At 41.8% G+C, this 27,304-nt stretch overlaps 1 protein-coding gene across 4 annotated transcripts in view; it reads left to right on the forward strand.

The window, feature by feature from the left end:
* Nucleotides 1-27,304, forward strand: part of VWDE (von Willebrand factor D and EGF domains) — a 73,907-nt gene that overhangs the window by 24,338 nt on the left and 22,265 nt on the right. For all 4 annotated transcript variants that reach the window (XM_084620391.1, XM_084620390.1, XM_084620393.1 and 1 more), the window contains exons 4-16: nt 1,698-1,754; nt 3,140-3,399; nt 4,459-4,548; nt 6,467-6,611; nt 7,368-7,582; nt 7,962-8,035; nt 10,179-10,452; nt 12,268-12,476; nt 17,595-18,583; nt 19,605-19,741; nt 24,967-25,122; nt 25,278-25,382; nt 26,977-27,091. In XM_084620391.1, coding sequence (XP_084476517.1) covers nt 1,698-1,754; nt 3,140-3,399; nt 4,459-4,548; nt 6,467-6,611; nt 7,368-7,582; nt 7,962-8,035; nt 10,179-10,452; nt 12,268-12,476; nt 17,595-18,583; nt 19,605-19,741; nt 24,967-25,122; nt 25,278-25,382; nt 26,977-27,091 — 2,826 coding nt within the window. The remainder of the gene's footprint in view (nt 1-1,697; nt 1,755-3,139; nt 3,400-4,458; nt 4,549-6,466; nt 6,612-7,367; nt 7,583-7,961; nt 8,036-10,178; nt 10,453-12,267; nt 12,477-17,594; nt 18,584-19,604; nt 19,742-24,966; nt 25,123-25,277; nt 25,383-26,976; nt 27,092-27,304) is intronic.

Below are 27,304 nucleotides of genomic sequence, written 5' to 3' on the forward strand. Positions count from 1 at the left end.
TATATCAATGTCCTCATTTAATACTAGGCACTCTAGTTCATCCATTTTATTATTTAGACTTCTAGCATTGGTATATAAGCACTTTAAAAACTTGTCACTTTTTAGCTGTTTCCCATTACATGATGTAATTGAATGAGACTTTTTTTTCATTTGACTGTTTCTTATTAGAGCCTACATGTATTTTATCATCTTCTATACTCTCCTCCTTACTAGGACATAGACAATCTCCATTGTCCCGTAAGGGATGTCTCTGTCCGAACTACATGCTCCTCCATACCTGTCGGCTTTCCTCCAGCCCTTAGTTTAAAAACTGCTCTTCGACCTTTTTAATTTTAAGTGCCAACAATCTGGTTCCATTTTGGTTTAGATGGAGCCCATCCTTCCTGTATAGGCTCCCCCTTTCCCAAAAGTTTCCCCAGTTCCTAATAAATCTAAACTTCTCCTCCCTACACCATCATCTCATCCACGCATTGAGACCCTGCAGTTCTGCCTGTCTAACTGGCCCTGTGCGTGGAACTGGAAGCATTTCAGAGAATGCTACCATGGAGGTCCTGGACTTCAATCTCTTACCTAGCAGCCTAACTTTGGCCTCCAGGAGCTCTCTCCTATCCCTCCCCCCTATGTCACTGATACCTATATTTACTATGACCACCGGCTCCTCCCCAGCACTACACATAAGTCTATCTAGATGTCTCGAGAGATCCGCAACCTTCACACCAGGTAGGCAAGTCACCATGCGGTTCTCCTGGTCATCGCAAACCCAGCTATCTATGTTTCTAATGATCGAATCACCCATTACTAATACCTGCCTCTTCCTAATAACTGAAATCATACAAGCAAAGTCCTTTTTACTTTTGTGCTTTTCTTGCTGCCTTGTCTGCTGTTTCCTCGTTAGCATTTAACAACTGCAAAATGCCAGTTTTCAAAAAGCGATTGCCAGATGAGATGAGAAACAAATACAAACTTTGTATCATTGGATTATGGAATAGCATAATCTGCTCCCCATTCTTGCTAACTCATGAGTGTTTCAGTGTGGTTGGATCTCAGTTTTTCTCTTTTACCTTATGAGTGTCTAGCTGCTTTTTAAAATGTTTCCAAATGTCCAAGTATTTTCATGTTTAATCAAGGCACCACTGCTGTTGTACTCATTAAGAGTCAGGAGAGATTTTCTTGCTGCATATTGCACAAATTGCATAATGGCAATTGCACAAATGCTATATCTCTTAGGCCACTGTAGGAGAGATCATTTTTCAAAATTAATTTACATGGAATTCAGCTAAGTCATAGGTCTGAATTAATCCATAAAGCATTTAGGCTCTTATTCAGAAAAGTATCCCTATTCAGGGCGTGCTTTAGCTCCTGGTTAATCACTAGCCAAAATCCAGGGGAACATGCTGAAAAACAGTCTCTGTATTAGCCAGTGTGGGAGGGCAGTGTCGGTGCTCCATGCCCTGCCCCTTGACACAACCTATTTATTTGATATATCCATCTTAGGGTTTTGTACGGACTCCCATCACTGTCCTATGTGATCCTGATAGTGAGGATTGATCTATTTGCAGATACCAGAGTTAGCCTTTAATTAGTGTTTTGATTATATTTATCATTACTTAACATGCAGCAATATTTTAAGAAAGCTGGTATATAATTAATCTATTTATAGATATACTACTTAAGGAACTTCTTTATTGTTGTTTCAGAAGCAAAACCACAAAGATGTGAACCTGGGGAAGTGAAAACTCAAGGTGTCTGTAATAGTAAGTATTTTGTCTTGACTTTCAAGATTTTCTTTATACCCAGGACCTAATAATTTCAAGATTTTGTTATATTTTTTACATTTATTGTTGGTAAATGAAGTGTCTTGTCCTTTTTCCTAGAAGAAATTAAAACAGCATTGTTAGTAATCAGGTAAGAAACAGCTTGTATCTCAGGGTACGCCTGCACTGCAAAATAAAACAACTATGGAGGTGAGCCTCAGAGCCCAGGTCAACTGTCTTGGGCTCACAGAGCTCTCGCTACAGGTCTAAAAATAGCAGTGTAGGTGTTCCCACTTGGGTTGGAGCCCAGGCTCTGAGACATTCTGAAAGGAACTTTAAAATATTAAACTTATTTTTCAGGTTTAATAGTTTTATAATAAAAATTGAACTTTTAGTGCTTTTTCAGGCACTTATACCAAATACACATCTCAATGTCTATCCATGAAAGGAATACTGTCAACATATTTAGGGTTTTCCATTGCTTTGCGGAGGTGGAGGGGGTTCCAGTATAGATGTACCCTCAGTAAATATTTCTGTTTAGTCATAATCTATTATATTTATGTTTTTATTAATCTGGAGTTGCACATGTGCATCTGGCAATATTTTCAGTGGAAATCCTTGGGGCCCTAAGATCTCTCCATATGATCTGTTGCAGGGCCTTAGATTGTAATTGCTGTGTAAAATGTGATTCACATTATGACTCCATACACAAGTACTAAATAAGTAATAATCATGGTTAATAATGTTGATTTACAAGTTACTTTGATTTGCAGATTCCTTTCGTACCTAAATGCTGGCTCTCAACAGCACCACTTTCTTGCAAACTCTGCTGCCTACAACTGTCCCACTACACTTAGACCATTCCTAGTTTTGTTTACAGGCTAAGTAGTTGTTCCTCTCAGCCAGTCGAATTGCTGTGCTTGTTACTTTTGGCTCTCTGGCAAGATTTTGTTGTTGCCTTTTATTTCACTCCATTTTACCTTCCTCCCCTCCCCTCTCTTGAAGAAGCTGTGGTAGTTTTGCTATCCAAATGTTCTTATAAAGAATATATCAAGTCTTCTTTAATTCTTTCACCCTTCCCTCCAGTCTATGAATAATCAATATCTGAAAAAGGACTTTTCTTATTTTAATAACGAGCAAAAAGAATTTTTTTTTCTCATTGTGATTCTCACCAGATTTCTTTATTTCACTGACTTTGTAAAATGTAATTTGCAAAAGAAGTCTATATATGGAAAGAGTAAACATTCTTACTTTTATAACTGATATTTAAAACTTTCTCAATGTGAGTTCAGTCAACATAAACTAATATTGATTCTCCTCAGAATGAAATTCACAAATTATGTTTTTGTTCTGTTTTTATTTGTACATTTTATGTTTTGTGGTAGGTAGACTGTTTCCTTCGTCATCTCCATCCCCACCACCACCACCTCCTACTTCACTGGAAGTTGTGGCAGAGTTGGTTGAAGCCAGTGTTTACTTACGGTGTACTTTTGATGTTCCTCTTGCAAATAGTTCAGTGGGATTTATTGTAACTTGGTCCAGGCTGGCTTCTGAAGACTTCAAAGAAGAACTGAGACGAGAGACAACAGTTCAGGCATTCTCACTGTTAGAACTGGATGGCATAAACCTCAGACTCGGAGACAGGGTACGTTTAATAGAATCTTTTTGTATATTTGTAACTATATTATTGTCCTCAGTAGCCATTTTATCTACCAACCTATCATTTCATATATGCTCAGCAGATAGCAACAGTAAATATTAAAGGCAGGGTACCAACGTCTTTCTGTACAGATTTTCTTGGCAGCAGTCCTGTGCCTCCAGTTGTTGTTTATAATCAGTGATGCCAATCTGAGTGCAGAAACCTCATGGGTACATGAGTAGTGATTATGGCCATCATGGTCTTGGGGCTATCAGTCTATGTACAGTGTGCATTGTGCCCCTGTTAGCTTGAACTTGCATCTTTGCTACCTTCTACTGTGAGTTTGTAAAATCCTGTAAATAAAGTGAGTTTGGGATGGATCGGTATGGAGGTAAGAGCCTATAATGTCTAGCTGCTGCAGCAAGTGGTGCTCGTGATTCAGCACGAGGCACTTCTCCTCCTGAATTAGTAACAAACCACGGGTCTGATATAGTGGTCAGGCCAGTGTGTTGTTGGAGGATCTGTCTTTTTGGTTAGATGTAAAGTGAAACACTTGACGACTCATGAACATTAAGGGCTTGGTCCTGCATCATTAAAACCAATTAAAGTTACGCTGTTACTTCAGTGGGAGCAGGATAAAGCCCGCAGAACCCCCAGTACTTTTTATAAGAACAGAGGGGTTAACAACAAGATGCTTTCTATCCATCAATGTTAAAATTAGGGTTAATGCTCTCTCCTCACCCGCCCCCATAGGTGCTGGAACTAGGGGTGCTGGGGGTGCTGCTGGCTTGAAGTGGTTTCCATCATACACAAGGTATACAATTTGGTTCAATGGCTTTCAGCATCCCCACTATATAAATTGTTCCAGCACCCCCCTCCAAAAAATAAAAGATGTAAAAACATTTCCCTACCATTTTACCTGGGCTGTTCGTTAGTGACTTTGCATTAGTAGCCAATCAGAAGGCCAGTTGCTTAGTAGTCATGGTAAATTACCAATCCTACATAGGCCACATGGCCATTTAAAATACTGTTGTTCTGTTACTCCTGTTTTACCTTTGTTTGCAGATCTTCTGTAGCAGTTCTACTTTTTTCTTGGAAAAACCAGATATACAAAGCCCACCTGTTGAGAGCAGTGAATTTTTTGCTGGCATTAAGGTATTTTGGAAGGGAAACAATATTCTACTCTCTTGCAACAAAAGCTTTTCTAATTATTGTTGTTCATTACAGTTGTAGCAATATTGCAAATATTCTAAAAGATTATTTGCCTATTAAAAACTCTGGCATCAGTAGATGATGAAAGAACTCAATTTCAAATGCTGTTATTTCTTTTGTGCTTTTTTATTCTAATCACACTTGCTAAATATGCTAAATGAAGAGAAGGTGGGACCAAGTAAGCAACAAGAAAATGTATGACCCCGGACACTCCGAATGGATTGATAGTGAACTAATAAGGAACAAACTTCAACTGTGCGGAGCTCAAGTTCCATGGGAGGTGGGGGAGGCAAAGTTGCCTCCTAAGCTACTTTTATGCCTCTGCAGTCACTGATGCCAGCTAGAATGGCCCCCTAGGGACTGTTCCACTGGCTAGGAATCAAGGCCACAATTCTGCACAGACTTATATACATGTGTAACTTTATGCACTGTGAATGAGATTACTCACAGTGTATAAAGTTAAGCACGTGCATAAATCTCGGCAGGATCAGGACCCATGTTCTACTAAGTTCTGCAGTATGCTTTGTGAAATGTGAACATATTTTCTTTTCCACACAATTTTTGCATGCACAATTGGATCCTGTATTGATAGCTCAATTTAAGCGTTCTTTGTAAATTAGCCCTAACCATATTCTCTTACGTGTACTATACAAGCAGAGGTGAAAGTAAGCCAGTATGGTCCGGTACGGTGTACCGGCAAGAGCCAGTACGCCGTGCCAGACCAGACCGACTTCCCCCGGCTGGCGCTTTAAAGGGCCCCGGGCTCCCCACAGCAGGAGGAGCCCCGGGCCTTTTAAAGCACGGCCAGAGCACTGCCGCCGCTACCCTGGGGCTCCAGCAGCGGGGCTCGGAGCTTTAAAGGGCCCTTTAAAGGGGGGCGCTTTAAAGGGCCCAGGGGCTCCGGCCGCTGCGGGGAGCCCTGGGCCCTTTAAAGCCCCTTCTCCCCGCCACCCCACCCCAAGCCCCACTGCCGGAGGCCCAGGGTAGCAGTGGCAGGGCTCCAGCTGCGCTTTAAAGGGCCTGGGGCTCCAACCGCTGCGGGGAGCCCCGGGCCCTTTAAAGCGCCCCCTGGGCTCTCCGCAGCAGCCGCAGCCCCCAGGCCCTTTTTTAAAGCGCCCCCCAAGCCTCACTGCTGGAGCCCCAGGGTAGCAGCGGCAGGGCACCGGCGGTGATTTAAAGAGCCAGGGGCTCCGGCCGCTGTGGGGAGCCCCGGGCCCTTTAAAGCACCCTCCCGAAGCCCCAGGGCTCCCGCAGTGGCCGGAGCCCCCGGGCCCTTTAAAGCACCACCCGAGCCCCGCAGCTGGAGCCCTGGGGTAGCAGCGGCAGGGCTCTCGCGGTGATTTAAAGGACCCGGAGTTCCGCTGCGGAAGTGGTGGCCAGAGTCTGGGGCCCTTTAAATCACCCCGGGGCTCCCAGCTGCCTCTGCAGCTGGTAGCTCCAGGGGTGATTTAAAGGCCCCAGGGCTCCCAGCTGGAGCCCTAGGGCCTTTAAATCTTGATTTAAAGGGCGGGGGTATTTAAAGGCCCCGCCTCTTCCGGTTGAGGCCCCGCTCCCCCGCTCAGGACTCCGGAGTACTGGTAAGTCCTTTAAATTACTTTCACCCCTGTATACAAGGATCTATATTGCTAGTTTACAGAGACAGGTTCTAAGAGAAATATTATGTTTTGTTTTCTTCAGTATTTTGCTTTCACTAGGAGACGACTTTATAGACAGCATATTTGTTTTATACAGCTGTAAAAATTGTATTTTAACTTTTCAAAAGTTATACAGAAAATGCAATTTTGTGTTACTACTGTAGTTCACAGAGTAAGATAATCTCAAGTAAATATTTGCATTCTTAGTGTGCTTTTTTATATGCCAGCTGCATCCTGAGTCACTCAATATATCAGAAGATGGGAAAGAATACAGACTGACAATAGAAAGTAGAATTCCTATTTCTTGTCCCAAATTTAGCCAACTTGAAAATGACTGCAAAATCTCATTAAAATTAAATACTATTGATCAAGGTAAGTATTGTCCTAATTTTTATTATGTTTACCACTTTGAATATGTACTTCTAAACCTTCTCTTTAGATTTCAGATGTTTTTGGTGTGGTTGTAAATTATGGGATATGTTATATAGTATATATTAGCACAAAAAAGTCAAAGGTCAAATCTGCTGCCATTCAAGGTCTTGGGAAGCAAAAGCCTGATCCAACACCCACTGCAATTAATAGAAGGCTTTCAGTTGACTCCTACAGGCAGTCCATCGGCCCCCCTGCCATTAACTTCAATGGGAACAGGACTGGACCCTGCGTTTGCACATTGCTAATTTTATCACATCAGCCAGTGCAAGCAAAGGAAATTCAGAATGAAAGATTCTCCCCATGACTCATTGCATTGCTCTTGCTTATTATAGCACTTAGTCCTGCAGTCTTTACTCTTAGCCATTATTATACTTTTTCTGCAGTTGAGCAGAACTCCTGTTGACTTCCATGAAAGTTTTGCTTGGGGAAAGACTGTAGGACTGGACCTGTGGTTTTGTGTATATGGTTATAGATGTAGAATCCAAGACCAATAACTTATCTGTGAATGGAGATCCAGATAGCTTTAGCATTACCAAAATATCAGGAAAGTAGAAGGTCTTACTGTTTCATTGTTTACTTACACAGTACCAGCAAAATCTTTATTGGTTTCTCAAGCAAACACTAAAGGGACAAAATACCTTCTGATTTGATTTTTCCTCTAAATGAGTCACTAATGATTGGTTTTCATTAAAACAGATAAAGAGCAGCTAGGTTTAAACTTGGCTCTTTCTTCCTGTGATGTGGATCTTCTTCAGAAACCCTGCATTAATGGAACCTGTAGCCAGGTTATTGTTCATTTCACTGCTGTGACAGATTTTGCTCAGGATGGAGACAGAGTTACCAAGATTATGGTGGAACCTATATTAAGTGACAATTTCCTGTGGAACCGCTACATCCCAGAAGGCATACAGGTTGAAAACCATCACATTAAAATCTTTTAAAAAAGAAAGGGCCAGCACCTCAGCTGGTATAAAATATTGAACCTCCACTGGCTTCAGTCAGGCTGTGTTGAATCACACTGTAATTTCTAATGGAGAAGTTTTCCATTTTCATTTGAATGGAACTATTTGTCTTTTGAATTAAAAAATATTAATATTTTAAAGCTAACTTGACCACTGAGAATAGTAAAAAATAAAATTTGGAAAGAGATTTGAAAATGGATTGATTATAAAGCAAACTGGTGTTTTAAGATCAGTAACTAATATGTGATATTAGTATTAGTACATAGATTATGTAATTTATTGCCTGACTTGATAACAGTTACTTACTGTGAATCTCTTTGTTTTGAAGATTACAGTAAAGGATCTTCCCTCTGCCTACTGCTACTCATTTACTGACCCACATATAATTACATTTGATGGCAGGTAATCATTGGATTGCTACTTTTAATTATAAGTGATTTCATGAACTTATATTAGCAACACTGTTAAATTGCTTATTGTACATTTCCCCCGTCTCCTCCACACATTCATCCCCAAAACAATAGGGATAAACATGTTTCAGCTTGTACGGACTTCATAGTAATGCTTCTATTATTTGTATTTCTAAAGGCAAGATGCTTTTCTTTGCTGCATGGCAATAGAGTGAGGCAAATTGTATTGTTCCTGTGAAGTGTGGCTGGGGAGCATGCCAGCGGAGGAATGGTGGCTACCTGTAGGCGCTCTTGCTCACTCTCTATATATGTGTACGATAAAACACACACATTTCAGGAGGATTGGCTGAATAGGAGGGGTTGAGACAGTGAACAGCCACTCCATCAGCACAGTCTCCTAGCAACTACCTATAATTTACTTAGCAAAGTGCTGTATGGGTTAATGCTATTTGAGCCAGTCATATGCCTAGCTGCCTTTCACACATCACCACAAAGCCTTTTCACACAGGGACAGAGCAGCTTCCGTGCCCTCAATGAGTGCAAGTTCTGTTGTACTTTTCCCTCTTCTATGGCATTTCTAATGCATGGGGAGGGTCAAGGCAGAAGAGAATCCATGCAGGACAAACTATGCACTGCCTGAGCACCACAGGAAAAATGTTCCCATTGGTTCTTGTCAGGGTAACAGGGCTGACCAGAAGGGAACATGTGGTCCCCAAACAAGGATGCTCATCCACATATAGTATAGAGCCACAGAGTGAACCCCGTTTAGGATGGGAGAAATGCATCTTCTCTTACCAGGATTGGGTCAGCTACTGGATGGCCCTACAATGTATATTGGGGCTAGAGATTCCTTCCCTGAGTCCAATTGTGTTGCAGCATAGTCTCACATGAGCAAAAATTTTATTAGCATGTTCTTCACAGAGGACCTTATGTTACTAGCAGTAAAAAACAAACAAAACAATGAGCTTGATTCTGTCATTCCTACTTCAGTGAGAGTTAGCTTCACAGGACACTTCTCTTCAGTGGGCAATTTAACCATGGAGATACTGCAGGATTGGGCTTGTTTGTGATTTATAATGGTATTCTCTTGCTGAAAGCATGCTGCCAAAAAGAGAGAGGCTGATGATTTGGAATAAACAATGCAACCTCTTTATTTACAAGCTGGAAACAAGAAGTACACAGCAATTGTCTTTAGTGAATCACTAGCTAATGCCTTGCAAACCCAGTAGGATGGCCATCCCAACCACATATGCACTATGTCTACTAGGTCACTGTGCATATAGCAAAAATTAAACACTATTTATGTTGTAGTTAAATTTCAGACACTATATATGTCCTGACATACTGTTAGCTTCCAAACAATCTTCCATTTGTTTAATTTAATACCGGTAAATTGAATGCTTATCCTTGTAGGAACAGAAAATTCCCTCCTGAGAAAAAAGCCACGACTTGTGTTTAAGCTAAACCATTTTTTGTGTCTCCAAGAATATGCACATTGCTGTTCTGTTGCTGTTGAGTTTGAACTGACCCTTACCCAAATCTGTGATCCTCTAAACCATTTTTGTACGTGGTATTTACACACTTCAGTAACACTCCCCACCTGACACTTTAGGCTCCTCCTGTTTAAATCATTTAACCCTTTAGAGACACGTAATGGCCTCTCTCATATCAAAAGGTTGAAAGTGCTTCTCTTGACACTGCCGATCTTTGATGTAAAACCCTCTTGTCCTCCTGGCTATCTTTCCATACATACATTCACTCCCCACTTCTACACCACCTGCCCATCCTTCCAGCCTCCCGGATGTTGTTCTGCACCTCCCACTGCAGCTCCAGCGAAGTCTACTTTTAATATACTCTGATCTCTCTTATTTTAAATTTTTGATTTACAGCTCTCTCCATGTAACAAGTCATTATGCTGATTTCTAGAACAAAAAATGGTTTTTTAAATTTATTTTTAACTTTAATGTTTGGCTTACTTAGAGCATGGAGATCACTTTGTAAGGAAAACAGTAGACAGTGCAAATAAAATATTAGAAATTTGTATCTTAGAGGCAAAGTTTTTGACAAAGCATGTTGCAGCTTTTTATTATACTTGAAGATGAAGATGATGTCACATGCTTTTCTTTTGCTCCCAGGTTGTACGATAATTTTAAAACTGGAACATTTGTGCTCTATAAGAGTACATCTCGGGATTTTGAAGTTCATGTGCGCCAGTGGGACTGTGGCAGCCTTCACTTCCCAGCATCATGTAACTGTGGCTTTGTTGCCAAAGAAGGAAGTGATATAATTGCATTTGACATGTGCAGCGGTCAACTACATGAGTCACAGCCACATTTATCTGTAAAGAGTAGAGACATAATGGGAAGCAATATCAGGATCACTGAATCCTATCTAGGAAGAAAAGTCACGGTAAATATTATTTGCTGTGGTGTTATTCATTTTGGAAGGTATTTCTGCCAATTCATACTGCCAAAGCTTGTGTTATCTTCTATAGTGAAACAGTACAATAAAGCCTATCTTACAACTCTAATCCCATTGAATCAAAAGGATAAAATATCCTCCCAGAACACATGGATGAGTCCCACCGCTGCTCTTGAAAATTACATACACATGTCAAGAGGAGATTATCCTTTGAAGCCTGAATTACAAAGAAAATGTTTAGGCCTCAGTGCTTTATAATTTTAGATATTCCAGCTGCATGACAATTTTAGTAAATTAAGAACCAAGAGCAACATTTTAAATGTGGGTGGCAAAATCCGCATTTAGACACTGAAATAAAAGTGGCCAGATTTTCATTTATCTCGTATACTTCATCTGAAGAGCCCAAATATGAATCAATTAATCAATACACCTCTATAAGGTAGAAAAGTATCATTATCCCCATTCTAGGGAAACTGAGACACAGAGAGGTTAACCAGTTTGACCAAATTTACTCAGTGAGTCAAGGGCAGAACTGGGAGTGAAAACCAGGAGTTGTAAAGTCCCATCTCCTTGCTTCAGCTACTAATCCCGTGCCAGTCATCTCTTGTACTATTAATTACCATGCAAGAGTAACACTTTTTGCTCTTCTATGTATGTACAAGCATCCTTATTTTTCCTTTTGCCTAGACCTCACTGTTTCTGATTACAGAAGAAATAAACCAGTTTAATGAAGAATGATTATGTTCTTTACCTGCTTGCTGCAATTTAATTATCAACTTTTTTTCTAATAAAGCATTTTCCACATTAAACTGACAGAAATATTGCTTAGCATTGAAGAAAACTAATTATGGGTAAAGCATTGTCACTTTATCTACTGAAAGACTGTCCCTATTCAAATCCAGTATCTGGAAGTTGAAGCTAGACCAGTTCAGACTGGAAATAAGACAAAACTTTTGAACAGTGTGGATAATTAACCCTGGGAGAAATTTACCAAGGCTTGTGGTGGATTGTCCATCACTGGCAATTTTTAAATCAGGATTGGATGCTTTTTAAATGATATGCTCTAGTTCAAGCAGGAATTAATTCAGGGAAGTCCTATGGCCTGTGTTATGCAGGAAGTCAGAATAGATGATCACCATGGTCCCTTCTGGCCATATTAATCTATGAAAATATCTTATTACATCTATCCAGAAGATTTTGCTCTTAAAACACATAATTCCTTTTCAAATAGATTGCAGGGATGTTTGAACTAAAATAATAAAACTCTGAGATTCTCTTGAGTTATTCTGGAGCATTTAGGTCCAGCTTCTCATGTGTAGAAGGTGACTTTGCACCATACTACCATCAGATTCTGGTCTTAAAGCCAGCACAGCCAGCTAGAAGGTTGAGCGTGACCCCAGTGTTAGGTGATCCTCTGGTGGCACCTGTATGTCCCCTCTCCCTGGTGCCAGCATACACGGAGTGACTTGATCTTCTCTATGCTTAGCTGATCTCTGGCTCCTTGTGTTTTTGGAGCAGTTGGTCCTCCATTTTATCCCTGCTAACAACCATGAAGTCCTACAGGACTACAATGTATAATATATCTGACAGTCATGAAGGTTATGTGGCCATGAAATTACCACACTGGCTTGTAGGGTTTGACTGTGAGATGCAATATAAAAATAGTTCTGGAAAGGTTAGTCAGATGAGGAGTTTAACTGCTATATACCTGGCACTTCCCTATTTGTTTCCCCTGTTGTCTGATATTTTATACCTAATAATTAGTTGTTTCTATTTGTTGTGGTAATATCAATCCCTTTTTAGATCTCATTTTCTTCTGGAGCTTTCATTCGTGCTGATGTGAGTGAATGGGGAATGAGTCTGACACTCCGGGCACCCAGTTCAGATTATAAGAACACTTTAGGACTTTGCGGCTCATTTGATGGAGACGCAGAGAATGACTACCACACTGTGAATGGGATCAAAATCCCAAAGAATTCTAATGCTCATCTTACTTTTATTAATGAGTGGAGGTAAGAAAAACCATTTACTTCAATCAAATATCAATCCCCTGCAGAAATTTCTTAATTTTCAATTCAGCTTTTCCCCTACATACTCTGAAAACTTGTCTTATTACAAAATCTTCCCAGCGTTATTGGTTGATATTTAATCACGGAAAGAAACTATAGAAATTTAATTATTTTATGGCACTAATTATTGATGTGACAAATTAATGCTTGAGGATTAATTGCCATTTAGGGGCATGGCTACACTTGCAGATGTAGAGCACTTTGAGTTAAACCCACTTTCAGAGAGCACAATAGGGAAAGTGCTACAGTCTGTCCATACTGACAGCTGCAAGTGCACTGGCGTGTCCACATTTGCGGCACTTGCAGCGGCATTGGGAGCGGTGCATTATGGGCAGCTATCCCACAGAGCACCTCTTCCCATTCTGGCGCTGTGGTTTGTGGGAAGGGGGTTGGAGGGCCGGGGCATTCTGGGTCCTGTCCCAACGCCCCGTGATGCATCAGTTTGCATCCCAGCAATCCCTGTGCTTCCATCCACATTTGGCGTCATCTTTCAACGTTTTTTGTCCTGCGCGCTCTGTCTGAAGCTGCCGAGAAGTATGCTGACGAATCTCGCCAGCACGTCACGTTTGGTTATGATCCAAAGTGACATTGAGGACTCCGACGATAATATCAACTCGAGTAACGCATATGACACGAGTTTGCTTGTGGCATTCACGGACATGCTCACCACCGTGGAACGCCACTTTTGGGCTCGGGAAACAAGTACTGAGTGGTCACATCGTCATACAAGTCTGGGATGACGAGCAGTGGCTGCAGAACTTTTGGATGAGAAAAGCCACTTCCATGGGACTGTGTGAGGAGCTCGCCCGCACCCTGCAGCGCAAGGACACAAGATTGAGAGTTGCCCTGATGGTGGAGAAGCGAGTGGCTATGCAATCTGGAAGCTGGCAACTCCAGACAGCAACTGATCGGTTGCTAAGCAGTTTGGATTGGGAAAGTCAACCGTTGGAATCGTGTTGATGTGAGTTTGCAGGGCCGTTAATCGCATCCTGCTCAGAAGAACCATGACTCTGGGTAACGTGCATGACATTGTGGATGACTTTGCAGAAATGGGTTTCCCTAACTGCTATGGGGCAATAGATGGCACGCATATTCCAATTCTGGCACCAGCCCACCTACCTTCTGAGTACGTTAATCTGAAGGGGTATTTCTCTATGGTTCTCCAGGTGCTTGTGGATCACTGTGGGCATTTCATTGACATTAACGCAGGCCATTTCATTGACATTAATGCAGGCTGGTCTGGAAAGGTGCATGACGCATTCATCTTTCAGAACACTGGCCTGTTCAGGAAGCTGCAAGCTGGGACTTTTTTCCTAGACCAGAAGATCACATAGGGGAAGTCAAAATGCCCGTTGTGATCCTTGGAGACCCACCGTACCCTTTAATGCCATGGCTCATGAAACCCTACACAGGGAGCCTTGACAGCAGCAAGGAGTGGTTCAACAACAGGTTGAGCCAGTGTAGAATGACTGTGGAGTGTGCTTTTGGCCGTTTAAAGAGCCGCTGGCGCTCTCTGTATGGGAAACTGGACCTGGCCGATGACAGCATCCCTGCATTTATATCCGCATGCTGTACCCTCCATAACATTTATGAAGGGAAGGGTGAACAAGTCACTCAGGCATGGAACTCAGAGGTTCAACACCTGAAGGCTGAATTTGAACAGCCAGAAAGCAGGGCTATTAGACAGGCCCAGCGCGGGGCTGCAAGGGTTAGGGATGTCTTGACGGAGCAATTTGAGGCTGAAAGCCACCAGTAATATCTGGTGACCTGCACGGGAGTGAAGTGCAATGGTTCCAATATTAGTAGGAATCTGTGTTTGCTACACTGATTTGCAATGCCTGTTTCTTTCCTGGGCTAAGATATCTTTTACTTTATGCAACAATAAAGAATGTTTTCAAAGCCAAAAAATCCATTTATTGAAAAGAAAATTGATTTATTGAAAAGAAACACAACTGCTTGGGAAACAGAAAGGGCAATGGGGTGGGTTGGGGAACTGTACAATCACAGATTTGCGTATGTCCTGTTATCATACTCAGCCTTCCTGTCTGGAGTGCTGTGCAATGAGTGCTGCAGTTCAGGATGGGTTTACTGCATGGTGATAGGGGTTGAGTGCAGTGGGTAAGAGTCATAGTTTTCAGGGCTGGGTGGTGAAGCTACAGATGTTGGAGGCAGCTGGTGGCGGTAAGAACCTGGATGTTGGGGAAAGTGGGTTGGAGGTGACATGGGGGGCACAAGGGAAAGAGTTTTGGGACAAGGGCTGCAGGGGTGGGCGGGCACGGTAGTGCTTCACCTGCATGGCTACGAGCGCCTGGATAGAGTCCGCTTGGCGCTCCATTATGCTTATCAGCCGATCCATGCTTTGCTGCCGGAGCACTGCGCTTTTGTGCCGGCGCTCCTCATTCTACTAGCGGATCCTCCTTTCACTGTCCTGCCACTCCTGCACTTTTTGATTTTCATTATTTGAATGCTGCATTACTTCATGCAACATGTCTTCCTTGCTTCTACATGGCCTCTTTCTGATTTTTTGGAGTCTTTTGGCCGGTAATAACACGGACGGCTGAGATCTCAAGGTTGCATCTGTAAAGGCAAAATGCAACACTTAACAGAGGCAGCATTGTTCACACCAGACAGAGCAATGATTCCCCCATACTTAAGGACAAGCACAGTCTACACAATAGCATAATTTGTCCATCCCAAAGCGAGCGCACATAACCCACGGGAGCCCCAAAATGGTGAGTAAGCACAGGGTCAAGTGTGACTGATTGTTTCACGTCTGTACTGTCCTCTGGGTTTCTGTGCCTTGGGGAGAGCCAACAGTAGCAGGTGTAGTAAGGGGAGGCCCTGAAACATAAATTCTTGTATCAGAGGCCCAGTCTGAGGCCTGAAGCCTGAACCAAAGTAAAGCCTGAACCAAAGTACTCCAAGGCAGTGTTAAGCAAAGCTGGGCTGTGAGCCAGAGGCAGGTCCCACTCACAGAAGTTGGCAAGAAAAGGTTATTAGAAGCATGTGCACACACACACACATAACTGTGTGAGAGGAACTTGTGCCAAGACAGCATCAGAACACTCCACAGATACAACAAGGAACAGGCAGGTGCATCTTAAAGACAGGGTCAAAAGGACAACATGATGGATAGATTCGTTTGAACTAGGGGGCAGTGGAGTGTCCCGCGACTGACTGAGCTGTGTCCATTGCCAGGGAGCACAAATTCATAGTATGCCCTGTAGAGTCTACAGGGAACTATTACTGTGCTTCGTTTGACAATAAACCTGGCCGACGTTCCTTCGTACCTTACTAGAGTCTGTGGTTTTGGGAGGTTCTCTTGGGGTCTGCTGTGTTAGCTATCTGCGCAGAGCTGGGACAGCACACAAAGGGAACACTCATGCAGCCAACTGTTATCATCATCGAACAAGAGCAGAGTACCACACCGGTAGCTACCGACAACAGCAGGGGCCCGCTATACTGAACACTGTCCCCACATTTTAAACAGGAGTTCATCCTGGAAGATATCTCACTGCTGAGGGTGACTTGGGAAGCAAGGGAGGGTCTTCTACTGCAATGCGGCTTCCTCCCTGGCCCATATGCAGCTTGCCTGTGTGTGCAGCAAGGCTCCCCTCGCCCCTCACGGCACAGTGGCGCGGACAAGTTAGCCTTACTGGAACAAGGACCACAGTGGCTCTCCCGAGAAACCAGTGCAAGCGCATTGCCCAAGTTCTGGATTAGACCTTTGCAAAGATCACTGAGGCCAATTACCGCGATGTGAGAGAGCACATCAATGCCGTATTCCGCATCTAGGCATGCATGCAGCCCTAACCCTCCTCACCCCAAGAGCCTGCACAGAATAACTTCCTTTCCAAAATAAAAACCGTTTACCAGGAACCTCTTCTGGTGTTTGTCCTTCCCCAAGCACCAGCTGCCACGACTGGCTACCTTCCTCCTGGTTTGAGAACAGCTCCTGGCTGCATGCATCTAGGGATTCCCGGGTGTCTTCTTCTGCCTCAGCACCCTCACTCCAGCTTTGCTTCTCCTCCTCCTCCTGCCTTGTTGCACTGGGCTCTGAAGTGTCCATGGTGGTCCTTGGAATGGAGGTGGGGTCGCCCCCAAGTATCAGATCCAGCTCTTTGTAGAAACAGCAGGTCGCAGGGGCAGCACTGGAGCAATGGTTTGCCTCGCGGGTTTTGCGGTAGGCGTTCCGCAGCTCCTTCACGTTAATCCTGCAGTGCATCCCGGTCATGGCCCCTTTCCATCATGTCCCTTGATATCTGCCCGAAGATATCGTAATTCCTACGGCTGGAGTGCAGCTGGGACTGGACAGCTTCCTCCCCCAAACACTGATGAGGTCCTGCACCTCGCCATTGCTCCATACCGGGGATTGCCTGGCGCATGGAGGTATGGTCACCTGGAAAGATTTGCTGAGAGCATTCCACGCCTGGCTGAGCAAACAGGAAGGGGATTTTCAAAATTCCCAGAGAATTTAAAGGGTGGGTCTGACAGTTGGTCACCTGAGGGCAGGGCAGTAGAGTTCAAAGTGATACCAGAGTGGTTAGAACAGGCATTGTGGGACACTTCTGGAGGCTGATCAAAGTGCACTAACAGACCAGGGCCTCCACACTGGTGCCGTGGCGCTCCAGCAGGGGCGCACCAAAAGTTATTCCACTTGCCGAGGGGGAGTACCAGGAGCGCTCTAGCTGCGGAGTCAGAGTGCTCTACGTGTTTTGCCAGTGTGAACAGGTAGTGAGCTAGCGCCTGGGGTTCCTTTAATGTGCTCTAACTCGCAAGTGTAGCCAAGCCCTTAAAAGGCTATTAAACAATATAACCAGGTGTACCACACAAACCAACGCATTTATTCATGCATTTTAATCATATTATCAAAATTTATTCTCATGGTTTTGTAATTTAATTAGGTCACTCAAAATTTTGAAAGGCTATATGGTGATATTCAGTATCTACTATAATCTAGGGTCCAGTGGTGTAAACAACACTGTGGACTTCTAAAATAAAACAATTCAGCGACATAACAATTTGCAGTATATTCATTTTTCTTTTCCCCTTCTTTTATAGAATTTCACCAGGAGACAGTTTGTTTGACAAAACACCAAGTTCTTTAAGTTCATCCAAGAAAACACCCTTCTGTAGTTGCACAGTTGATGATCCTGGATTATATGAATCGGTGAATAAATTGGATTCTGTTTCTCAAAGAGAATTTGCTTCATCTTGCAAAGAAAGTGAAAATGTTAAGTTTCTTTCTTTGATACCAGGACTGGATGTCACTGCTGAGTATTTTAGCTCTGTTGAGCTTATCAGGCGCTTAAGCAGACGTTCATCTTCACATGAAAAGGATTCTTCTGCTCTTCTGTCCGGAGAAGACCAATCTGTTAATCAAACCAAACATCACACACAAACCCTACCACATACAGCTACAAATTCAAGGGAAGACACTGGAACAGAAAAACAAGGCTTATTGAGCTTGGGAAGTAGAAGAAATAAACAGAAGTATGACAGCCATCTCCACAAAAGACAGCCTGTCAGAAATAGATGGAAGCGCCAGCATTATTATGAATATTTTTCTGTATTTCCATTCCAAAGTCTCAGCCAAACGGACCTGGAAGGGTTTAGCTATTTTTTTCCAGAGGACCATACCCCTGACACACACCAAGAATTTTTCCCTTCTTGGCCCACACCTTCTGGCCTCACTGAGTCCAACGCCTTGGCATTATGCAAGCAGACAATAGCTAACTCTAGCTTAGGCAGATCTTGCACTGCTCTTCTTGGCAGGCGGATAGAGGATACAGTAGATATGTGTTTTAAAGATCTATTGCTGAAGGATGATCTCAGCTGGTCAGAAGCAGGCATGGCCCTTTTAGAGAATGAATGTGAAAAGAGGGTTTTGGAAGAAATAAATTACAACACACAAGGATTTCAGGGGTCAATTGAAGACCTTCTCTTAGCATTAAAATGCCCCAATCTCTGCAGTGGTAATGGACAGTGTGTAGAATGGGGCTGTGCCTGTTTTCAAGGCTTTAGCTCATATGACTGCAGTGTGTTGTCTGGTAAGTAGAACTATACAGGAAGCTTTACTCATACAATGTTCTTGGGTTTTGTGCCAGACCAGCTCATTTTATTGCTTTTCTCCCCTACTTTTGCACACTGACAATCATTCCCTACAGTGAGCCTACTCATTATCCCACAACTTCATTTCAATAACAGCTATATGTGTTATCTGTTCTGCCTCCTGGTTTCCCAAGGGCAAGCCACAGACTCAGTTTCTGGCATGTCAGAATTAAAATATTGACAACTCTCACTGAATATACAATCTAGACTACTAGCTGAGGAGAGTAGCATATTTCACACACTGTCTTCTGTCAAGGAGAGCTGTCACACATATCCATTCCCTATTTTTAACTTCTTTAAGAGCCCTGGTCATTAAGTGGCAGTAGAATACTTTTTTATTTTGGAGGAGCTGCTTCCCTGACAGCAAACTATTTTAGGAGAGTATCTACATCAAAAAGAAAACAGTTAGGTTTGGGCTGTGGACTCCTTTCCCCCATCCATTTCCATTTCTACCATTTCTGATGTTAGGGCCTGATTCTCAGTTACACTTTATACTGCCAGAGGAGTGTAAAGGTATGTTACTATAAATGAGAAGCAGACCTGACACATGCCCAGCCACTTCTTGGCAGCATGAACATTTCCTCCCCTACTCAATATCAAAAGTAGAGCTGAATAGGAAATTTGAAACTTCAAATTTATAAAACGTTCCAGTTAATTTCTTTCTTTGGTTGGATCTCTAATTTATATCTACAAGATGTTGTACCATATTTGTATATCTCTTTCCCATATCTGCTGTATGACAGATTTCTGTCATTCTAAAATTGTATCTGAATTCTCATTTAAACATTTTAACCAGACAAAATGAAATGCTGAAGACAGACCAGGCAGGGCAATATTGTTTACTCTTTCTTCTAAGATATGTATAGTTATAGACAGAGAGATGTGTTATGCTTTACATAGCTTAAATGTGTGTTAATCAGTTAATTTGTTGACTTTCACTTACTGATCTTTACTTCAAAGGTCAGGTTCCAGAAATTACAGAGCTGGAGAATGATGGATTGTGTGATGTTCGACAGTATGACTGTACATCTGTGAGAGCTTTTGGCCAAGGTTTCAGGGAGTCACCCAGTCTGAAATGTGAAATTATCAAACTACAGGTTTGTCATTTACACAGTAATAATATATTTGAACTTTTCAGAGCACTGGGATTAATTTCTAATTGCCTGGGCAGAATAGAAGGCATTTATATTAATGCACACAGGGTCCAATCATGCAATGGAAGCTGAGAGCAAATATACTCAGCACTTTACAGTAGGCACTCAACTCCTTGTAAGACTGCCATCTCCTCAATGGCAAGAGAAATAGAAAACATAATAGGAATTTTTACAGTTGAGAGAGAGAGTTATATGAGGAAACAGCAGCCAATTATCAGAAAAGCATGCTGAGAAATATATCTGTACAAGGGTAGCCCTATGTTGGGGAGTTTCAGTAGTGACCAGGTGGTTGAAAAGAAAAGTCCTTACAGAGAAGGATAGAGTCCCGTTATTTGGAGGGCAAGGCAGCTGGCTGAAGGACACCTCTAATTTCTCAAGGTTGGAGCCTGATGGTTGAAACGGCATTTTGAAATAAAATGTTTCTATTATAAAAATGGAGGTGCAATTTTTGCCACACTGTTGGGTAAAATACAGCAGCTATTTAATAATAGTTTAGGACAGAAAATTAAGAATGTTTGTTATACCAATAAAATAAAAACCAGCAGGATCTTATTAAAGGGGAAAAGGCAAAATACCACATTTATTGTGACTACAGAAAGAATCATAGTAAGCAGTTAGTTATAGCTATAACATTCCATTCAATCTCATATTTATTCACACATTCATTCACACACACACACACACAGGTTCTGCAAGGTTGTTATCATAGTTACCAGCCTTAGAGTTGCTCATGTCAAGCCACTGGCCAGGTGGCCTGGACATGAGGAGGGAGCAGGGCCTTGTCAGATGCTCATCTGATGCTCCTGGAAGTTGGTTTGCAGACTCAGACCCCCAAAGTTCTTACTTTCTAGAGTCCATTTTTATAGGAATTTCTTCCTATGCCAGTCTATGGGAATTGCTTCATCATGCTGTTGCTGAATCAGTCAGCAGATAGCACATTCCTGACGGCTCCGTGCTGCTAGATGTTATCTTGTTTTTTGGTTCTCCCATTCTTGAGGCTGTTGGGTGGATTCTAGTCTGCCCTCCAGGGGTCCTCTGGTGATTTCCACTTGACGCCTTCTTCAGCCAATGGACACTGGATTCTTAGGCTGGCACCTCCCTGATCATTCAGTTATTATCCACACCAAGCATCCATCCACATACATCCTCTGTCTCTATTTTAATCACAATTGTTAATACAACAAAAGGGCGGGGAGTCTCTGGGTGCTGTTTCTGTTGTTACAGAGTATTGCTTTGAGTCTCTCTCTGTGTGAATTGCTTTGAGAACAGACTCTGTCTTAGAATGTACTAACTCAATTAGCAGCTTGCAAGTTTCACACATAGAGAGAGAGAAACAGTACCAAAAACCAAGAGACCTCTTAATTAGTAATACCCTGGAATTTAAACTATGGGGAATCAAACTCATTTGTGATTTTAATACAGAACTTCTTTAATATGATCCAACATACTGTAACACATGTTAATGAAATTACAAGAGGAATTTAGGTAGACAGAATGCTCGAATTGCCCAGGACACCTGATTAACTCATAAATATTGGAAAACCTGAAGTCGTCATGTTGCAATAAAGAGTTGGCCTCTTGATCTTGGACTAGAGACTGAGAAAGCTCCAAAGTAAAATTGCTTTTCACTTATGTGGGATTTTGTTTGGAGTGTATTCAGTGGGAAACTTTCCTTTTTGAGACAAGAAACTTTTACTCAACTAGTTCCTACAGATGCTATGATTGTTTTGACAGATTATAGAATGCAGGCAATAGCTATTTCTTGAGCACAACATGGATCCACTTATCTACATGTTGGTTCAAAATGAGAAAGTCAGCAGCAAATTTACACTCCATTAGGTTAAAAGCCCTTCAGATCAAGCCCCCAGTGAGGCAATTATTGAGAGTTCGCTTATCACAGTTTGATATGTCTCACTCTCACCTCATGGCAAGGTTTTCCGTTATAACACTCTCTGTGGAAGCACATTTGGTTCCCAGCTACAAAATCTTTATCGTAAATCACTTTTATTGACACTTCTAGCACTGACTTGAGCTAAGTTAGAAAATGAGCCCCACTGCTAATATTTGTACAGGATCAGGCTTGATGGGGAATCTGAGGTATTGTCCTGAGAATACCAAGTATTGGAAATTTTTTACTTTCGGGGCTATCTGCCCTGTATAATTACAGTGGTATAAATTAGGAGTTACCCTGTTGTCAGAGTTGCAACAGTGTAAAAATTGGTCCATTGGAACCAGCCCCTCTGTGCTTTGGGACAGACCTACTTGCTCCTACGTCACCTAGAGGAATCATTTTAGCAGGCATCTCATTAATGAAGAAATATTTAGCTAAACCTGGAAAAAATTCTTATTCTTCACTTTCTCACTTCTGGTTAAAGGCCAAATCCATCCTTATTCCCCAAGAGGGTCAATCCTGATAGAGAGCAGGAAGGAAGTGTGTTTGGTGCATGGTGGAAATAAAGATGACTCTGGGGAGCTTGCATAGGAGTATTCCACACTCCCAGGAGCAGCTAGGCACTGCTCTGTAGGGCAGCAATCTGTGCCATAGCAGGAGATTTTGGGGGCCATGACAAGTGAGTCTATGATTACACAGATACATTGGGGAAATTTACTCAGGTTTGGTAGGGGGCGAGACAGTTTAGCCCACAGAAGCAAAATACAGAGTAAGATTCAGTCTAATTTGCATGAAATTGTACATGCACGTAGACCTGGGAACATACTTTGTCTCAATACCCCTGACATCTTGCTTTGTAATTTAAAAAAAAATTAACATGTTTCTGTAGCAAATTCATACCTCTGAATTCCCAGGATTGGTAACAAAAAGACTCCTGTGGAAAATGTCTGCTTCAGATTTCAAAGGTTATCAGGGTAAATGCTGTCAAAATTGCACTTTTATTACTATTTCTGTTAGCTTTTTTTCCTTCAGTGTAATTATAGATTAATCATTCTTGCCACATTCCTTTTAAAAAAGGAAGTCAAGAAAGAAAGACAGAATATCTTTATATCAGAACCAAAATAATTCATATATGGGGAAAAAAACAATTAGCAAAATAACAGTCCAATTATATTGGAAAAAGGTTAACTGTTTAAAAAGTCAAGTTAAATTTGACCCATGATGAGATTTCCATCTTTACAGCAAAAGAGATTTTGTGTGAGGTTATTTTTGTGTGTGTCAGACCAACAAATATTTAATATTTTTGTAAAAACAAATTAATTCGGATACATTGTGAACCATCTCTTTCAGTGTGTCTAACTATTTTGTATTAAACTATGTGATAGGTTCATCTGATCATACAACTAATGCATCTAGTTATTGTCAAGCTGTCCTATAGTGACTCAAGAGTGTGAGTACCAGTCTCAGGGGAGACAGTTAGAAAGCCTGGCACAAAACCCAAATTTGTTGTGAGATGTACACTTAGATTTCACCAACAAATTATGAAGTGCAAACTCCTCAGGCACTATAACAACCTTAACATGGAGTCACAGACAGTCCCCTTGGGTAATCCTCTGTCTTGCCACCTCGGTAAGCTTAACTTTGTGACAGATGGTCTCTTATACCACAGATCACAGCAATATTCAGGTTACTCCGAGTCCCAAAGGACCAATCAGTTACCTCAGGTAAGACGGTGCTTGTAGCCAGTCCTGTAATAAACTATCTAAAGATTTATTATATGGGAAAAGGAACTGCGAGAGTTATTTTCAAGTTTAAAGTAGGTAAACATACATACACAAATGAGTTACAATCTTAAGTTTCCAAAGTAATGGTAGCTTCTAGAATAAGCAAGGTCTATATGTCCTTTAGGGCTAACCCTAAAGCACTGGGGATCTTTTGCATATGCCTAGTAATCCTGGCCTCCCAGAGTCCAAGCAACGTAAAGATACAGTTCCTTTTGTTAGGGGTTTTTATTCCCTTCCTCCTGCTGCTCTGAGGGGAAAACTCAGCTGATGGAAGGAATCCACTTGCAAGCCTCATCTTTATGGAGGTGGAGAGAGTAAACAACAAAGTCTTCTTTCCTCTTTAATGTTCCACTCTAGTCCATCTGATGTTGATGGGCCTTCCTTGTCGGCCAGAATGTAACACTTTCTGTTGGAAATCAGCATTTTACACTAGTTAATGTCTCACTCTCCTGTCTGGTGATTTACACAGTTACAGAGTCTTACAATGCAAATACTCAAATAATATCTTATAATATGCGATACAGATATTATAAGTGAAATTAATGCATGCAGCAGCTTACGAGCATTCTATAAAGTCTAAACCTTCTTATAATTCTAATACCTCTTTTAGCAATACCAACACACAGGTGAGCCGGACAGGTTCCAGCTGTGTATTTGTCATTCAGTGGAGACATGGGGACCATGGCATGAGCTGGCACTTGATCTGCAAGCATCACAGTTATGAGTACAATTCTGTATTACTCACTCACAAAACCCTCCCACTGATGTCAAGAACAGTTTTGTCTGACTAAGGACTTCAAGACAAGGCCCTATAGCATTATCATCTCTGTTCCATTATATTGGACTCTAAGGCCAGATCCTTGACTATGGCCAAGGACCGCACACTGTTACTCAGCATAGGGATGTACAAAGGTAGCTTTAAACAGCATTTGTGGCTCCTCGAGCCAAGGACAACTATAAAGTGGGTTGGCTCCGTGGTGAAGTTTAGAAGAGCTTAATGGCTGGCACCCAATAACCCAGAGGGGTTGATATAATAACTAGGACTCAGGGAAGACCCAATCCCATTCCCTTCACCCCAGCCTTGCCCACATACTGGGAACTGGGAGGAGGGGCGGTTTAGGCACTGCTTTCCCACCTCTACACTACTAAAGAAGCTCGGCGCCACAAGCTTGCATGATCCTGGCCAGCTGCTCCAGCTTTAGATCCATTATCTTCTGGACATGTGGTACCAAATGGCCTCACTGCAGGGATGAATCTGGGCCTTCAGTTCCAAATTAGCACTTTTAATTAGACACAGAAGACCTAAGCTAAGACATAAATTCATCAATAAATAATCATACTTAGCACTTCCATAGCACTTCACCTTTCCAAAGTGTGACTAACCCTAGAAAAGACAGATGTATTTTAATAATGTTCTGTACATGTTCTCTGTTATAAACATGTTTTCAGAATGCATTGATATGAAAAAACAGGCATTCTATCCTTTAATTTAGTACAGTGACAGTAAATGGATCCTGGGAGAACCTGTGTTTATGCCATCTGCCTTCCAAAACACAAGAACGGTCGATTGCCAACTGCCGACTGATGGTCAGCAATCTGATGTCATGGATCAGGTTGATGACAAACCTATTGCAAGGTGGCAAATCAAGGTACCCATAGTCCTTTCAAATAGCAATTTTGAGATACAATTATTATTATTAAAATGCAAATTGGTATTTATATGTTGCCATTTGTGAAATAGTACTAGAATCTTTGCTGGATATATTGGTATAATTTATTGCATTATTATTGTAAAATCTTACAGATTTCTAATGATGGATTCATTTATAGCAATCCTAAAACAATAACATTATTTGATGGAGCTTGTCAAACATGTGAACCACAGGCAAATGGGTTATGTACATTAAAGGTATGTGCTTCATTATTATTTATGCTTATTTTGAATATTTGCGTCTTAGTTTGAGCTAGGAAACAAATATAAAGGCCAACTGAGTTCTTGGAAGATGTGTAATACATGTGTTCACACCATAGACTATTATTTGTTAAATACTGCTTGCCTCACTCAGACAGAGTCAGATTCAGATACCCTTATTCATTTGCGCATCCGATGAAGTGAGCTGTAGCTCACGAAAGCTTATGCTCAAATAAATTGGTTAGTCTCTAAGGTGCCACAAGTACTCCTTTCCTTATTCATGGTGAATAGTGAATCGTACTTTATTCCACAAATAGTTAATTCAACTATTTGTGAAGTAAGGGACCACATACTATGAATAAAAACGGGTATCAGAATCTGTCCTACAAAAGCACGATTGAAGTTAAAGTAAGTCTGTTCTTGTGAGCAAATTGGCCCTAAAATAGCTTCATCCATCGTGTCCCTTCAGATAGTACTCATGAAACCAATTAGATACATAAACTGCTGTAGACCCATGCATGGACCCATTCCATGGAGCGTGGAATTATGCACATAGGTGAGGAGCCAGATGATGATAGCGCCATCCATAGGCAGGCAGGAAAGGAAGGGACAAAGAGCTTCTTTCTACTTGTGCAGCCTACACATGGGCCTTTCACAACTGAGCACAGAAACTGCTCTGTTGGTGCACCCACAAGAGTGGAGGAAGTAAGGCCATGCACCTCCCTCACTCCAGACCAGCAGCCACCGGAGAAGTCTTGCAATGAGGGGAGCAAGCTGAGCAATCCTGCTTTGCACCAAGCCAGTGAGGACTACTGTCCACCTGTGCCCCTGAGCTTGCTCTGAGAGGATGTCGCTATGCACCACCAGGCCCTTCTAAGACAAGTAGATAAATACAATATTCTAGCTCTAAAGGTGTTCCTGGCATTCATGGTCAACTGCAGAAAAGGGTGAAATTGAATGAAGCACAGGTTTATCTGCTGCAGGCCTCCACCATCCAGGCTATGGGGCTTGGATGGGGGCATTCAGATAATCAATAAAGTGAATTTATTAAAATTCAGTTTTTCCTTCTGTGACATCACCTTAGTATTTCCCACTTCAGCAAAATAGTACATTAGCTTGTGACATCACAAAGACCAGGGACCAAATTTATCCCTGGTGCAACTGTTCATTTCACTGACATTACACCAGGGATAAATTTGATCCTAGAAGTCTTAAGGCTGTGCATGCAATGGACAATGTCAGTGTTGTCATAGAATGATGCATTTTGAGATATCTTCAAAGAATCAGGAAGTTATCAGGGGAAAGTGCAAGAAGTGTATACAATATTATAAATCAGATGTCCAGGTTGTAACAGTGGGGATTTTTCATGCACAAAATTTACAATCGCAGATTTAGATATTGGGATGAGGCAGCTTTGAAAATGTTGCCCTCAAATTCATTCCCAAACAAAAATGAATACTTTATTCAATTAAATTGTTAAGTTAGAGTAGATTTTCTTTCTCTGACATTTTACAGTACATAAAGATTTATTGTTTGAGAACCAAGAGAAAATCGTAAACATTTAATCAATTACATGGATATTTCTGTTAAGGAGAAAACATGCAACATAGATGGCCTCTGTTATGGGGAAGGAGATACAAATCCTACCAGCCCATGCTTACTCTGCAGACCTGACATCTCAAAGTTAACTTGGTCAGTTACTGAAAGTAAGTTCAAATTTGTCCTGGAGCCTCTCACAGGAATTAGGCTGATACCTAATGAAGTGGTGGTGTTTCAAAATTGTGTTGATACAACCAAAATATTGATTATGACTTCAGTTAAACGGTGCATGTGAAATGGGCGCTGACTACGACCCTGATTCAAAGCCCATTGAAGTCAGGGGAAAGATTCTATTGACTTCAGTGGGCTTTGAATCAGGC

The sequence above is a fragment of the Lepidochelys olivacea genome (genome assembly GCF_965140295.1).
Source record: "Lepidochelys olivacea isolate rLepOli2 genome assembly, chromosome: 2".
Taxonomy (NCBI): domain Eukaryota; kingdom Metazoa; phylum Chordata; order Testudines; family Cheloniidae; genus Lepidochelys; species Lepidochelys olivacea.